This window comes from Polyergus mexicanus, unplaced genomic scaffold (assembly GCF_030449975.1).
Source record: "Polyergus mexicanus isolate NDT 795.1 unplaced genomic scaffold, iyPolMexi1.0 SCAF_3, whole genome shotgun sequence".
In the NCBI taxonomy this organism is placed as follows: domain Eukaryota; kingdom Metazoa; phylum Arthropoda; class Insecta; order Hymenoptera; family Formicidae; genus Polyergus; species Polyergus mexicanus.
The window spans coordinates 881625-894597 of record NW_027223323.1 but is presented as its reverse complement, the minus strand read 5'-3'; the positions used below and the strand labels follow the sequence as shown (position 1 = coordinate 894597).

Here is a 12973-nt window from a genome sequence, read left to right as displayed (position 1 = left end):
GATTCACACTGCGTCCGATTTCTGATGTACGATGTCTGATGTCCAATAAGAAAGTTTGTTTTACATAAAACAAACTCTCCTATTGGATATCGGACATCGTACATCGGAAATGGGACGCAATGTAAATCCTCCATAAGGGCCATTCTACAATATATCACAAATGCTCCATCATCAGTCGCGAAGAATAGCAACTACTAATTGAAAAGTGCTATTTTCAGTTGCGTTTGGCAATTACGTTTGCCAAAAAAAATTAAAAATTGGCTAATTCTCTTTTAGCACGCTACTGAGTCACGTGTGTTACAGATTTTCAATACTGGCGGTGAATATCGGAACGCAATTGGAGTGTTTAGTACAATTGTGTTCAATTATGATTTGATATTTGATATATATTACAATGATTAAAATCAATAGTTGTATGACCATGTGTGATCGAATTTCTTATAGAGGCGATTGACGAAATTAAATCTATCTAGTATATATCTAGACTCTAGACTATAAGACGATGTCCACTGAAGAAACTTATGAACAGGTTGGATTACTTCCATTTTTTTCTTTGTAAATTTGAATTTTTTCATTTATATTTCTAAAAAAAAAAAAAAAAGAAAATGTTATAAATAATTATTGCATGAATTATTTTGTTTATTGCAATCATTTTTCATGTTCTAACCTGAATATTTTGATAGTTTGAAGATGAAGAAGCGGAGATTCCTATCGGCGGTACTTTACCTGGTGGGAGAAAACGTCTCTTCTCTAAGGAACTGCGCTGTATGATGTATGGTTTTGGCGATGATCAAAATCCTTATACTGAGAGCGTGGATTTGTTAGAGGATTTAGTTATCGAATTTATAACAGAGATGACACATCGGGCCATGGAAATAGGACGCACTGGACGAGTTCAAGTGGAAGATATTGTATTTTTAGGTATATATAATTGTTAGAATACATACAGACTAGGATATATATATATATATACAATTGGGATATATACAAACTTAAAAAAACATATGTAAATAAATAGTTAAAATACTTGAAGTTTTCTATTTTATATACAGAAAGTTTTATACATATAAAAATATGATTAAACAAATGTATCTATATGATAAAGTATAGTATTGTGAATTAGTTAAATATTCATAAAAGGATATATCTTTTTCCTGCACTGATCTTCTGACTATTCACATTTTCCACATAATTATTTAAAAATGAGAAAGTAAATGCAAGAAACAATCAATGTCATTAGAATAAGAGTGAGAATTAAGGAGAAAAATTAACAATAAGAACATTAATTTTGATAGCTTTATAATATGGATAATTGACTGTAATGTATCATTTTTCCAATTTATAATTTATTGATCTATTTGTTCTTGCAGTGAGAAAAGATCCCAGGAAATATGCCAGAGTAAAAGATCTTCTAACAATGAATGAAGAACTTAAGAAAGCAAGAAAAGCTTTTGACGAGGTTAAATACGCAGGTACTGTCAAAGATTAGACAATTGTAATGTTATATTATTGAATGTAAAACATTTAGAAACTTAGAGAGATAAATTTATATGAATTATATTTATATAATTATTTAAATAATTCAAATCAGCATGATTAACTTGCAAATAGTATTAATATAGTTTGATGTACATAATTAATTTGCATACATATCTTAATCAAGATAAAAGTAATGTTTTTAATTAATTAAATTTATTGTTGGGCAAATGATGCTTTATTTTGCAATAATATTATGCTTGCAAGTAAAAATTTGTTTATTCTTTCGTCATGGATATTTAACAAAGAAATTTTTTATATTTTTAAATAAAAAGTACACAAACTAGAGTAAATTTATTTTCAATAAATATGTGATAAAACGTTAAGTTTAATATATAATTTTGCACTCTATTACCAAATATATTATTTGATAAGAATATCACAAGTATGACATTTTGCAATTTTTTTTTATGTATATATATAAGGATTAAAAGAAAACTAGTTTTTCTAATTAGCTCTTAGAAAATCTTCATATACATATATATATATATTCTTTTTATTTATGTATTAATAAACTTAATAAAATAACATATTATATATATTTTACATGAATGCTAATTATATTTTACATTTAATACAACTCCATACAAAATACATTTTGCTATTCCATTTTCATACATCGTTTTGTATAATGAAATATAATAATTTACTATTATTATTGCTTAAACTTATAAGATACTAAAAGCTTTATATATTTTATTATATATTACAGTTCAAATTATAATTTATAGTTTTTGTAATTCATATTATAATTCGTTCGGCAATTATTGCATTTTCTTTTAGTCTCATTTGTATATTATTGTTATACAGGTTTGCAAAGTTATGTTTTTTTGCATGGTTTATAATTGTTACAATTCAGCATGTACAATGTTTGCATGTAGTTTTATTGTTCGTCTTTTATGTGGTGCTATGAGCCCCTTGCAGTTTTACATTTCTCGAGCAATCCCATAGTTACTGTACAATGTCACAAACGGCCTGTTTTGCTGACAGAATAACGTCATTGAGTCCCACACCTTGGTAAGAAGAACCGCACAGTCCTAGGGGAATATGACGCGCGGAAATGTAATTGTGGATGCGTTTTATACGTTGAGTATGACCCACGACATGCTGTGGAATACAGTCCTTCAAAACGGCAACGTTATGTGCGACTGGTTCCTCTTCGATACGTAAGATATTTCTTATATGATCAAGCGCCGTTGTTAATAGATGTTCTTCTGATGGATTCGAGCCGAAATATTTTTCGAACCAAGCACCGCCCATCATAACTGTCAGCACCTAAACCGTTGTCACAAAATTCCTATATATATAAAATGTTGCACATGTTGATGTATAATTTAATATTCTCAATTTGTATATATAAAAATAAAAATTATAGAAGAAACTGCGGGTGTGAAAATTGGATTGTTATACATGAATCAAATAAAGATCTAAAAATTTAAAGTTCTGAGGGAAAATAAAACTGTTTCGAAGTATACATACTGTAGAAGATTTTTGAGGGAAAATGCAGGAATCAAAAATTACACCTAGCAGAGGAAGATTCTCTTTCGGTGGTACAAGAAAACCAAATGCCTGTAATGGTAATATATCACTCTGAAATTCAAAATTAACTACTCCTACTGTTACGGTAGGTATCGCCTCTAATTCTGCAGACAGTATGGGATATTGTTCCCGCACTAGTTCAGCCAAGTTCTTCGCGGGTAAACTCGAAATAATGCGTGAACATTCTTGAATATTCCCGTTAATTAATAGTTCTATGCGATTTGATTTAAATGTCAGTTTTTCACACTTTGCCTTAGTTTGTATATTTACTCCTCGCTTTTTCAGATTATTGGCCAATGCTTGAGGTAATTGTTCGAGTCCTCCCTCCAGGCCCCACAATGCCCAACCTTCCTTTTGAGCTCTATCTGCTAAAGCCAGATGTAAACTTGCAGACTCACTTTCCGTATTATTTTTTTTTATTGCGTCATCTTTCGATTTTGAAAAAATGTTTTTTAGTCGATTTGCCAATATGCCTTTTACTATAGAACCGTATTTCTGTTCCGCCTCGAATAGAGATTTGAACAAAAAATTAACACTAATTTTCCGCGCATCTCCTGCACATATTCCACAAATTAGAGGACTGATGAGATTATCCGCAACGTCTTGACCTAATCTTCTTTGAACGAAATTATAGACACTCTCATCCTCTTTGGATACCTTGGGAGCCGTCAAGTCGGTCCATAGACAGTTTATCAGGGGACGATCTAACAATGAAATCGTTTTGAAGATACCCTTCAACGAAGATGGTAACAGATGCAATGTCTCATCTGCGTAGATTAATCTATTCCGCGTCGCGGGATGACTTGGTCCGATATGAATTAATTTATTACTCAATTGAAGATCCTCCACCAAGTCAAGGGTATTTTTTCCAGCTAATCCAACTGGTCTAACGGTTCTCGGTCCTTGCTCAAATATTGCTCCAGTTGGTGATTTTCTACTTCGTATCCATCCACCCATACGACTGGACGCTTCCAATAAAGTGATAGCCGAATTTTTTGCATTATTAATGGCATAATAAGCTGCTGATAGACCTGATATACCACCCCCTAATATTATTATCATTTTAATATTAATTAAAGTGGTAATTCCTATGTAATGTCAGCACAATATATTGTGCTATTAAAAGTAATCTTGATTAAATATATATTATTTTATGCACTAAAAATATATATTTTATTACATATCATATAAAAAGAATTTTATTCATGAATGAAATATAAATATGTGCTGAAATTATTGATAAGATAATTTAAAGATATAAGAATATGGCACATATATATATATATAAAGCCTAATAAAATTTAAATATTTTAATACTATTTAGGCTGCATTTTTTTTATTCTTTCTTTTTATGTAAACATTATTGAAAAGAAATCAGAAAAACGATCACACTAAAAATAATTTGTAGGTTATCTACTATGAGCATAGACATACAAAAACATAGACGGAGCATTAGCTGTTAATAGTCATGGGGGCAATGGACGGTTTGGAGATAAGTGCCAGCGAAATGCGATCCTGTTCGGTTTCTTTCAGCCCGTATCGAATTACGCATTGAAGATTGAAGATTGACTAATCAAAACAAAAGGAGCTAAAATTTCTTTGTCCCGATTGGTCAATTTCAATCTTCAATGCGCAGCCTGATACAGGCTTAATACTTTTCGTACATACACATACATATATACATACATACATGTGTGCGATATATGGGGATTTATGCGATCACGATCGACGTCGTTTCACGGAATGTTGCAACCAATTGTAGTATTGTAGTGTGCAGGTAGGTAAGTACGCTTGATCGCGAGGATAAATTTCTTTGCGTCGAGTCAATAACGAAAATTTTGCTCCTCGAGAATTTTCCTTAGACACTTCTCGCGAGCTCGATGTAGTTGACATAATCAACGTTTCGCATATTCGAACTTTCTCGCGCGTGGAAAAAATTCGAAGATATCCCCGAGACAAGATCCTCGATTCCGTTGAGCTTGCGACGACGACGACGCATCACTCTAGAAATGCACTATCTTCGGTGTTAATCGGCAAGAAGGCCGTACCTTGGATCGATGAAAAGAAAGAACTCAATTATATCAGCATGCAGAACAACGACGAGAATAAAACACACGACGCTGTAGTGGATAGCGATGACGAGGATCAGAGTTTCGATACCGAGAAATCCACTGCGAATCGCGACGACGAGGTTCCCAGTCACGGCACCGATAAACCCACCGCGGATCGTGACGAGGATGGATCGAGCCGCGGTAACAAGAAGTCCACTTCGAGTAGTAACGATGAGAATCCCGGTTGCGGCACCAAGAAGTCCGTTGCGAAGAATGAGAGCTATGCATGGCCTATGTATCGCGCGTCCACCTCGCGAGAGAAATTGCTCGCCACTCCGGAGGATGATTATGGCTGCGAGCACTATAAACGAAAGTCCAAGTTTGTGGTATGTAGATAAAAGTGTGTAAAAGTTAACATAAAAATGTCCCATTATTCTGTAATGTAACGTCTTCAAATTCATTAATACAATATATTTTAATGTTTATTTATAGGATTTTTAATATATTATAATTTGGTTTATGTAAAATATTAATGTACTGTCTTTTAAAAAGTCGTTTTTTTATCGAGAAATGATATTATTACATCTTTTTGAAAACATTGAATATTGTAATTGTTACATATAAATATATGACATATCTTATATTTGTATCTATTAACAGATTTAATATCAAGAATCTTATCCCAAAATATATATTAAATAATAGGAGTGTAATAGGAATGTAAGATATAATAATAATATAATACATTCTATTTTTTAATTTATAAATTTTTTAAGTAATATCTTGGTTTTTAACATGTGCTTGTTTTTTTTTTTTTTTTTAGACTCCTTGCTGCAACAAAGTATATGCATGTCGGTTTTGTCATGATGAGCAGGAGGCACATACAGTAAATAGGAAAGAAGTCACGGAATTGATATGTGTTCTTTGTGATACTCGTCAACGTGTTCAAGCCACCTGTCAAAATTGTCATTGTCAATTTGGCAAATACACATGCCTCGAATGTAATCTTTTTGACGATGAAGATAAAAATCAATACCATTGCGACGGTTGTGGTATATGTAGAGTCGGTGGCCGTGACAAGTTCTTTCACTGTGCAAAATGCAACATGTGTTTGCCAGTTCAACTACAAAATGGACATACAGTAAGGATATATATATAATAGTATATATACAAAATAATTACATAAATAAAAATATACTGAAACAAAAAAAAAATAACGAAGTAGGTCATTTAAAATGTGTATTTATATTTCATGAAATTTACACAATTTTTGCTATATAAACATTGAATAAATTTTATTTTACAGTGCATAGAAAATGTTTCACATTCCAATTGTCCTGTATGCCTCGAAGATATTCATACGAGTCGCACACCATGTCACATTCCCGGTTGTGGACACTTACTACATCGTACATGTTTCAAGGAATTGTTGCAGTCAGGACATTATGCCTGCCCGACGTGTCAAGTATCGCTTTTAGATATGACGGATTTATGGAAATATTTAGATGCAGAAGTATCATTAACACCGATGCCAGAGGAATATAAGGACTATAAAGCTGATATTTTATGCAAAGATTGCCACGAGGTAAAATCTACTTTCATACATATATCCCAAACATGTTTAAGTGATAAAAAAGATATTAATGGCAGGGTATCTATTCTTTCAGGAATCGACGGTGAAGTTTCATATTGTTGGATTGAAATGCTTAAACTGTGGTAGTTATAATACCTGCAGGATAAAAGGCTCACCTTCTCCAGGTAACTATCAATTGCTAATTAATTACAGCTCTAAACGACTATGTGAATTCTTAACAGTTTGTACAGATCCAGATGTCCTACCAGAAGCAGCAGCTGGTGGCAGTAGTAAAGAAGAGAAGGAGCAATCGTAAGGCTAAAAATCGGAGTATTATCTTGAAATTATCCATCAATTACGGAATGAGTACATCACACTAGTATTGATGGGAAAATTTTATAGATAAATTTTGCCTTTGACATTTTGTAGCAAATTGCGCTTTTTGTTGCCTTTATAGTACTCTAATCAAGAATTATTTAGCTAATTGCAAATTTTAGTACATAAAAATTAAATATTATTATTAAATGAGGCCAGATGTCGTCAAAAAAGTACATAGCTGTTTTCAGTAATTATTTGTGACACATTTTATTGCAATTTTTTGGATCCAATATGTAGATCATTTCATTACCATCTTAAAATCTTTAAAAAAATGATGAGATAGATTTCTTGTTTTTTTGTCTCGTTGATTACATTGTAGTTAAAAACAATAGTTAATGAAGTGATCAACAAGAGAACATTTTGTGGACATTCCTTTTCAAATATGTATACATGAGGACAAAAGTGTCTTAATACATGATTTTAGACAGACAGACACAGTCGCAGTCACACACACACACACACACACATATGGAACATCCAATGTTCTTCAATATGTACATACACAAATTTATGTTAAGACATTTCTATTCTTGTGTATACATCATGTTTATATTAAGGATTGTTATTTGTTTTTAATATTTTTATTTTACGAGTATACAGGGTGTTCCACAATTTGTGTACTACCTGTAAATAGCAGATTCTTGAAGATATTTGGAAATAAAAATTCTAATATACCAAAATATTAAGTTTAAATAGAAAGCATTTATAGCTGGTCAATAAGTTTGATCAAAAGTTTGCGTTTTCAGATATTGCATAGAAATAAAAGTGTTCAGATATCGATTTATTTTCAAATATTAATATAATTTTGCATGATATCAAGAATATGCTATTAGGAAATGGTGCATCAATTCTCTTCTGGGACAACCTATATAATACCTAAACTTATTTTGCAATATATATTATTGTGATAATATTTCAGGTTAGGTATATACAATGTTTGATGAATTTGGAATAGACTTTTTCTTAACGAAAATATGCTAATACATCTCATTTTGTTGCATTTTTTCAATTTAAAAAATTAACTGATTAATATGATGGTGATTGAAATTTCATAAATATCTTTATAACACATCTATTTAAAATCTTTGGTTGCCACTAATTACTTTTGACAAAAGAAAATGGAATTCCAAATTGCTCAACAAATTCATAGATGAAAGTTTTATGCGGCATATCTTTAGATATATCGATATATGTATGATTTATGCATATTTCCTGTGTCTAGCTAGATTTGCCTTCTGAAATGGCAACTACATTGGTAGCTGATTTACTAATCATATCTAGAAAAATAATGAAAAATTGTGAACTGATGTGTATGTGTATGTGTATGTTTGTGTGTGTGCATATATGTATATGTGACTGTGTCGATGGAGAAAGAAATACAAGATAACCCAAAATCCTTTATATTATTAGACAATGTAGCACAGTGTATTCTTGAGTAAAACTTTCTACTTTGAATATATAGTCTTACACATAAATATTTACATTTTATCAATATAATGTGCAATATTGTTGGAATATATTTTTTTCACAAATGCCAATCATATTAGTAATAGTGACATATACCATAGCGTTCTTGCTGTACTAAGATACGTAAATTTGATGGCCTACTTATAATTGCACTTTAAATGACATTTTGAAAAAACAAAGAGAGAGAATTTGATAAATTTCTGCTTGTAAGAATTGTTCGAAAACTTTTTAACTCTTAAGTGTGAATGTTTTACACAAGAGCACATATAAATTTGCACTAGTAACACATGCTGATTCAGCAATGAAATATTAATGTAGTGAAAATAATTAGGAAAATATTTTAGGTTGAAAATGCTAAAATATTCTATATGTATCCCAATCATTTCAATATGCATATGTTGAATTTATATTTCTCCTAAGAGGCATTCTTCTAGTGATTAATATTCACTTATTAATATAAATCCCTACGTAATCTGTTTTAGTGTAATTGTACGTATATACAATAACTAGGTGAAATACTTGATAGTCATGGCAGATAATCGTGATTTTTGCTATTGTATTTTATCATATTTGATACAAAAATTTTTTTGTTACCGATTAATAGCCCTCGTATATATAAGAAACGATTGGCTAAAAACAAATCGATAACTTTTCCTTAAAGCTTCAATTTCATAGTTTCATGGGATTATAAATGGCACAGATGTAATATTTTGAAATTTTTGCTTCTGATTGAAAAGCAAATTGGTATTGAGAAGGCTTCTATATATCATTCCATAACATTCCAAGTAAAACAGCTCACATAGAATTTTAGTGAATTTTATATTTTTAGGAAACTACAAAATTGAGCAGTTTGACAAATCTTTAATATTTTTTAGAATGGTTCGTTTTTATAACATTCATATTAAATAACTACGTTTATGAAAACAACTTTATTACTGTTAAACATTTACTTATCAGCAGATTATGTTAAAAGCATGTCATGCGTCCAATTATCTACATAAGAAAAACTTTGTGACGTAAGACGATAGATTTCGTTGAGATTATCATGGTTTTATTATATCCCTTTGTAAATTAAATACTAGTTACAAATGGTTCTTTGTACATAACGGCCGCAACAATGCTTTTGTTTTATATTACATATAATATATACTATTATATCAAATAAATTGGTTATAATTCTATTCCATATAAGAGGATGACAAGAATTCAATACTTGCGTATCAAGTGATAATATAATAATATAAAATTTATTAATATCTGCATTTATTCGATATCACCCGGTACGCATATAAATTTCATGATAAAAATTGCAAGTTATTATTTGGAGGCAATTTCTGTCCTATAAGAGAATAATCTCAATTTTCATCTGTCACAGATACATTTTTAGAAACCGCCACGGATTGTAAACGTATTAACATTGCATTATAAAAATAGGGATGCTCAATTATTACTACATATATATATATATATATATATATATATATATATATATATATATATATATATATATATATATATATATAATTTACATGTATGCTACATTAAAATATTTATATTTTACTATCAATTACAGAACACAGAGACTATTTTCTCATAGAACAGAATTTATTAGGAGTAACTGTAAATGAAATTATAAAATTTAAGTACGGGCGAGAAGGACAAAGAAAAAGATGTACTTCTCATTTTCCGATACATAAACAAGAAAGATTTATTACTGAATGATGAGAAGTAAACATCTTTTCCCACACCCTCCTTTCTTGAATTTTATAATTTTATGTACAACTAAAAGGGTTTGAAGTAAATAATAAAGATACTTATTTCTGCCTTTTTTAACGGAAAAAGCCACCTCACTCACGCAGTATAGAGTTGATAATCCACGCACATTAAGGTCAATCGATTCAATTTGTCGCTTAATTTATCTCATGAATTCATAGTACGTGGATTATCCGAGATAATGGTCGATTCTTTGAACAAAAACGATCTACATATTTTTCTCTACGACTAGTTTTGTGTGTGTTTTTTTTTTTGTAGCACAAATGCGGTCAAGCGACTTGTGGTTTTTTCCGTTTTTTCATTTCTTTTATTTTATTCAAAAATTCAAAGAACGTGGACGTAACGGCAGGTATCCGTGACTGCTTAGAAAACGTCGGGCGGCGCGAGTCATTTCAAGCTGGTCACGTGTGCGACCACATGCCACTGTTGTCCATTGTGGTTCCAATTGTAACTGCGAAAAGAAAGAAAAAAAAATATAGATGTGTGATTTTAACGCAAGATACATTTGTAATAAAAATTAGCGTAATATGAAATTTGTTTGATTTAATAGACTAAAAATATTATATATATATATGCAAATGTAGCTATATGTATTAAATTCTGCTTATATGAAAAAAGTATTTTAACTATGTTTATAAACATTACATATAAACGTTAGTTAAAATTAAATGAGGTTTAAATGATTTACTTCTACATTCATCGCGATTAACTTTTATTGTAATTGAAATTTTGGTATCTTTAATCATAATATTAACTATAATATAAACACGTATATAATAGTATTTAATTTATTTAGTTATATATTTATTTAGTTATATAATTAGTAGAATATATATAGAATTAATTTCAATAACTGTCTCAATAGATTCGAATTTAATTTTACTTAATAACATGATTTCTAAATTTTATAAACAAAACCTATGCAAAATATAAATATTTACTAAGAACTCACCTTGGGTCGTTTTATCGGCCTAAGAGGCAGAGGGCTGAAGATACAACAAGGACTATCGAACGCGTCAAACGTGATCGCTCTCTTGGCATTCGGCTTTCGTTGTTGCACAGATGTAAAGTCGTGAGGAGTCTGGAAAGGATAGACACACACTAGCTGCAGCCGGCAAACCAGAGATATTTTTAGAAAATAGAATCCGCGTTGACTTTATATTTGAAAAATTCGGGAATGACTCGAAGTTGTAAGTAATCGATGAAAAGAAATAGATCGAAAATTTTAATTTATATTTTTCGGAGATCACAGAATGATATATGATAAATTAGTTTTGAATGTCATCCGTTTTTTCTCGCTTATTTGATACATTTTGCAGAGGAAAGAAAGGAAGAGAAAAAAGAAGAAATAGAATGCCCACAATTTGTGGAATGACTAGGCCTTTGGGTGATAACATAAGGATTTTTTGTTCGATTTGATTCCAGATAAGGAGTTTCGGTATTATTTTTTTTTTTTTTTTAATCAAAATAAAATACTTTTTTAAATAATTCCCAATAACTCACAATTTTATAATCTGTTTATTATTTTCGTTTTTTTTCTATTGATTTTAAAATTATTTTTAAGTTTGAATAAAAAACGAAGATTTCTTAAAACTTAAGAAAAAAAGATTTTGTTTGATGTAGCAATAAATATCTAAATAAAAAGAGGATGAAAAAGACTAGGCCTTTACGTTTTGGATACGCGCTGTGCACGTGCGGGTCGTTTTCGACTGGATACCGCGCATAAATATCTTTGGATCGGGAAGAGGTTGAGATACTTTGGTACGCTAGACCAGGCCTGTATAAAGAGGATTTATCAGTTAGTATATGCAATTAACATGCGACAACTTAACATAAAAAAAAATTTTTTAAATTAAAAAAAAACATACATAATATATTTAAAGTTATATATATATATATATATATATTGATACAATATATTAATATTAATATTAATATTAAAATTAATATATAGAATTCATTATATCAATATATAATATATATTAATATTAATATAAATATATATTAATATGAATATGTAAAAAAAAACATTTAAAAAATATTACGCTCGTGCGGGATTATCTAAAACCTAATTTACAGGAAAAAGGATTTTTATGGAATGATATTAACATATGTTCGAAATAACAAAATAATATAGGATTAACATCGTTTCAAACGTGTTAATGCATTCATACATCTGCGTATAGAGTCATTAATATAATTATTCGCGATTAATTGTTAGAATCCATTCTCAGCAAAATTAATAAGAGCGAAGCAAACAAAAACGGAACAAGATCGGTCATATGCCGATTATATGTACACGCTTTAAACATAATTAATAATTTATATGTATTGTTTCGATCGAAAAATATGAGCATAATTCGTAAAATCGATAAATTGCTTATATAATATGAGAGTATTCACGTACATAATTTAAGTACTTTTTTTGTTAAAAAATCAAGATTGAATGACAGATACAATGTATTTTCTCTCTAATTTTACAATGTATAAATTAATAATTTATCTCTCGTTTTAAAATAATAAAGCTAATAGAGTAATGGTACGTATAAATAATTAACAGGGCGAAAGACGCACGCGTCATTGAAATAAGTTAATATAAATAGATCCAGCGTAAATGCCGTATATACATATATGTTAGTTTATTATATATTATTTT

At 29.9% G+C, this 12973-nt stretch overlaps 4 protein-coding genes across 15 annotated transcripts in view; 2 read left to right on the top strand and 2 right to left on the bottom strand.

Annotated features, from left to right (window-relative positions):
- The first annotated feature begins 143 nt into the window (after nucleotides 1-143).
- Taf13 (TATA-box binding protein associated factor 13) lies at nucleotides 144-4139 on the top strand. 4 transcript variants are annotated; one of them, XR_011446729.1, is made up of 5 exons: nucleotides 145-529; nucleotides 684-921; nucleotides 1371-1472; nucleotides 2527-2702; nucleotides 2912-4139. XR_011446729.1 is itself a non-coding variant. In XM_070293606.1 (4 exons), exons 2-4 carry the CDS (start codon nucleotides 503-505, stop codon nucleotides 1487-1489), a joined length of 384 nt encoding a protein of 127 aa, XP_070149707.1. In that variant the 5' UTR covers nucleotides 144-319; nucleotides 445-502; the 3' UTR covers nucleotides 1490-1908. The 4 variants fall into 4 exon arrangements, 3 of the variants coding, with proteins under 3 accessions (XP_070149707.1, XP_070149708.1, XP_070149706.1); XM_070293606.1 differs by lacking the exons at nucleotides 2527-2702; nucleotides 2912-4139 and having other exon boundaries at nucleotides 144-319; nucleotides 445-529; nucleotides 1371-1908; XM_070293607.1 differs by lacking the exon at nucleotides 2912-4139 and having other exon boundaries at nucleotides 2527-2900.
- Ppox (protoporphyrinogen oxidase) lies at nucleotides 2108-4645 on the bottom strand. 4 transcript variants are annotated; one of them, XM_070293599.1, is made up of 4 exons: nucleotides 4510-4644; nucleotides 3906-4121; nucleotides 3016-3779; nucleotides 2108-2811 (listed from the first exon to the last, which is right to left on the bottom strand). In XM_070293599.1, the coding sequence occupies exons 1-4, from the start codon at nucleotides 4526-4528 to the stop codon at nucleotides 2488-2490; spliced, it is 1323 nt and encodes a 440-aa protein (XP_070149700.1). In that variant the 5' UTR covers nucleotides 4529-4644; the 3' UTR covers nucleotides 2108-2487. The 4 variants fall into 4 exon arrangements, with proteins under 4 accessions (XP_070149700.1, XP_070149696.1, XP_070149697.1 ...); XM_070293595.1 differs by having other exon boundaries at nucleotides 3016-4121; nucleotides 4510-4645; XM_070293597.1 differs by lacking the exon at nucleotides 4510-4644 and adding an exon at nucleotides 4393-4453 and having other exon boundaries at nucleotides 2111-2811; nucleotides 3016-4121.
- A 139-nt stretch (nucleotides 4646-4784) lies between these two features.
- Rchy1 (Ring finger and CHY zinc finger domain containing 1) lies at nucleotides 4785-11961 on the top strand. 5 transcript variants are annotated; one of them, XM_070293602.1, is made up of 6 exons: nucleotides 4785-4856; nucleotides 4938-5512; nucleotides 5950-6267; nucleotides 6433-6711; nucleotides 6794-6884; nucleotides 6942-11961. In XM_070293602.1, the coding sequence occupies exons 2-6, from the start codon at nucleotides 5162-5164 to the stop codon at nucleotides 7013-7015; spliced, it is 1113 nt and encodes a 370-aa protein (XP_070149703.1). In that variant the 5' UTR covers nucleotides 4785-4856; nucleotides 4938-5161; the 3' UTR covers nucleotides 7016-11961. The 5 variants fall into 5 exon arrangements, with proteins under 5 accessions (XP_070149703.1, XP_070149701.1, XP_070149705.1 ...); XM_070293600.1 differs by having other exon boundaries at nucleotides 4788-4856; nucleotides 4926-5512; XM_070293603.1 differs by having other exon boundaries at nucleotides 4829-4852.
- Nucleotides 10070-12973, bottom strand: part of Myb (proto-oncogene like protein Myb) — a 28775-nt gene continuing 25871 nt past the window's right edge. Inside the window, exons 9-10 of one of the 2 annotated variants that reach the window (XM_070293593.1) lie at nucleotides 11270-11398; nucleotides 10070-10768 (exon numbers count right to left, since the gene is read on the bottom strand). In XM_070293593.1, coding sequence (XP_070149694.1) covers nucleotides 10634-10768; nucleotides 11270-11398 — 264 coding nt within the window. In that variant the 3' untranslated portion in view covers nucleotides 10070-10633. The remainder of the gene's footprint in view (nucleotides 10769-11269; nucleotides 11399-12973) is intronic. The other variant, XM_070293594.1, reaches the window with a different exon arrangement.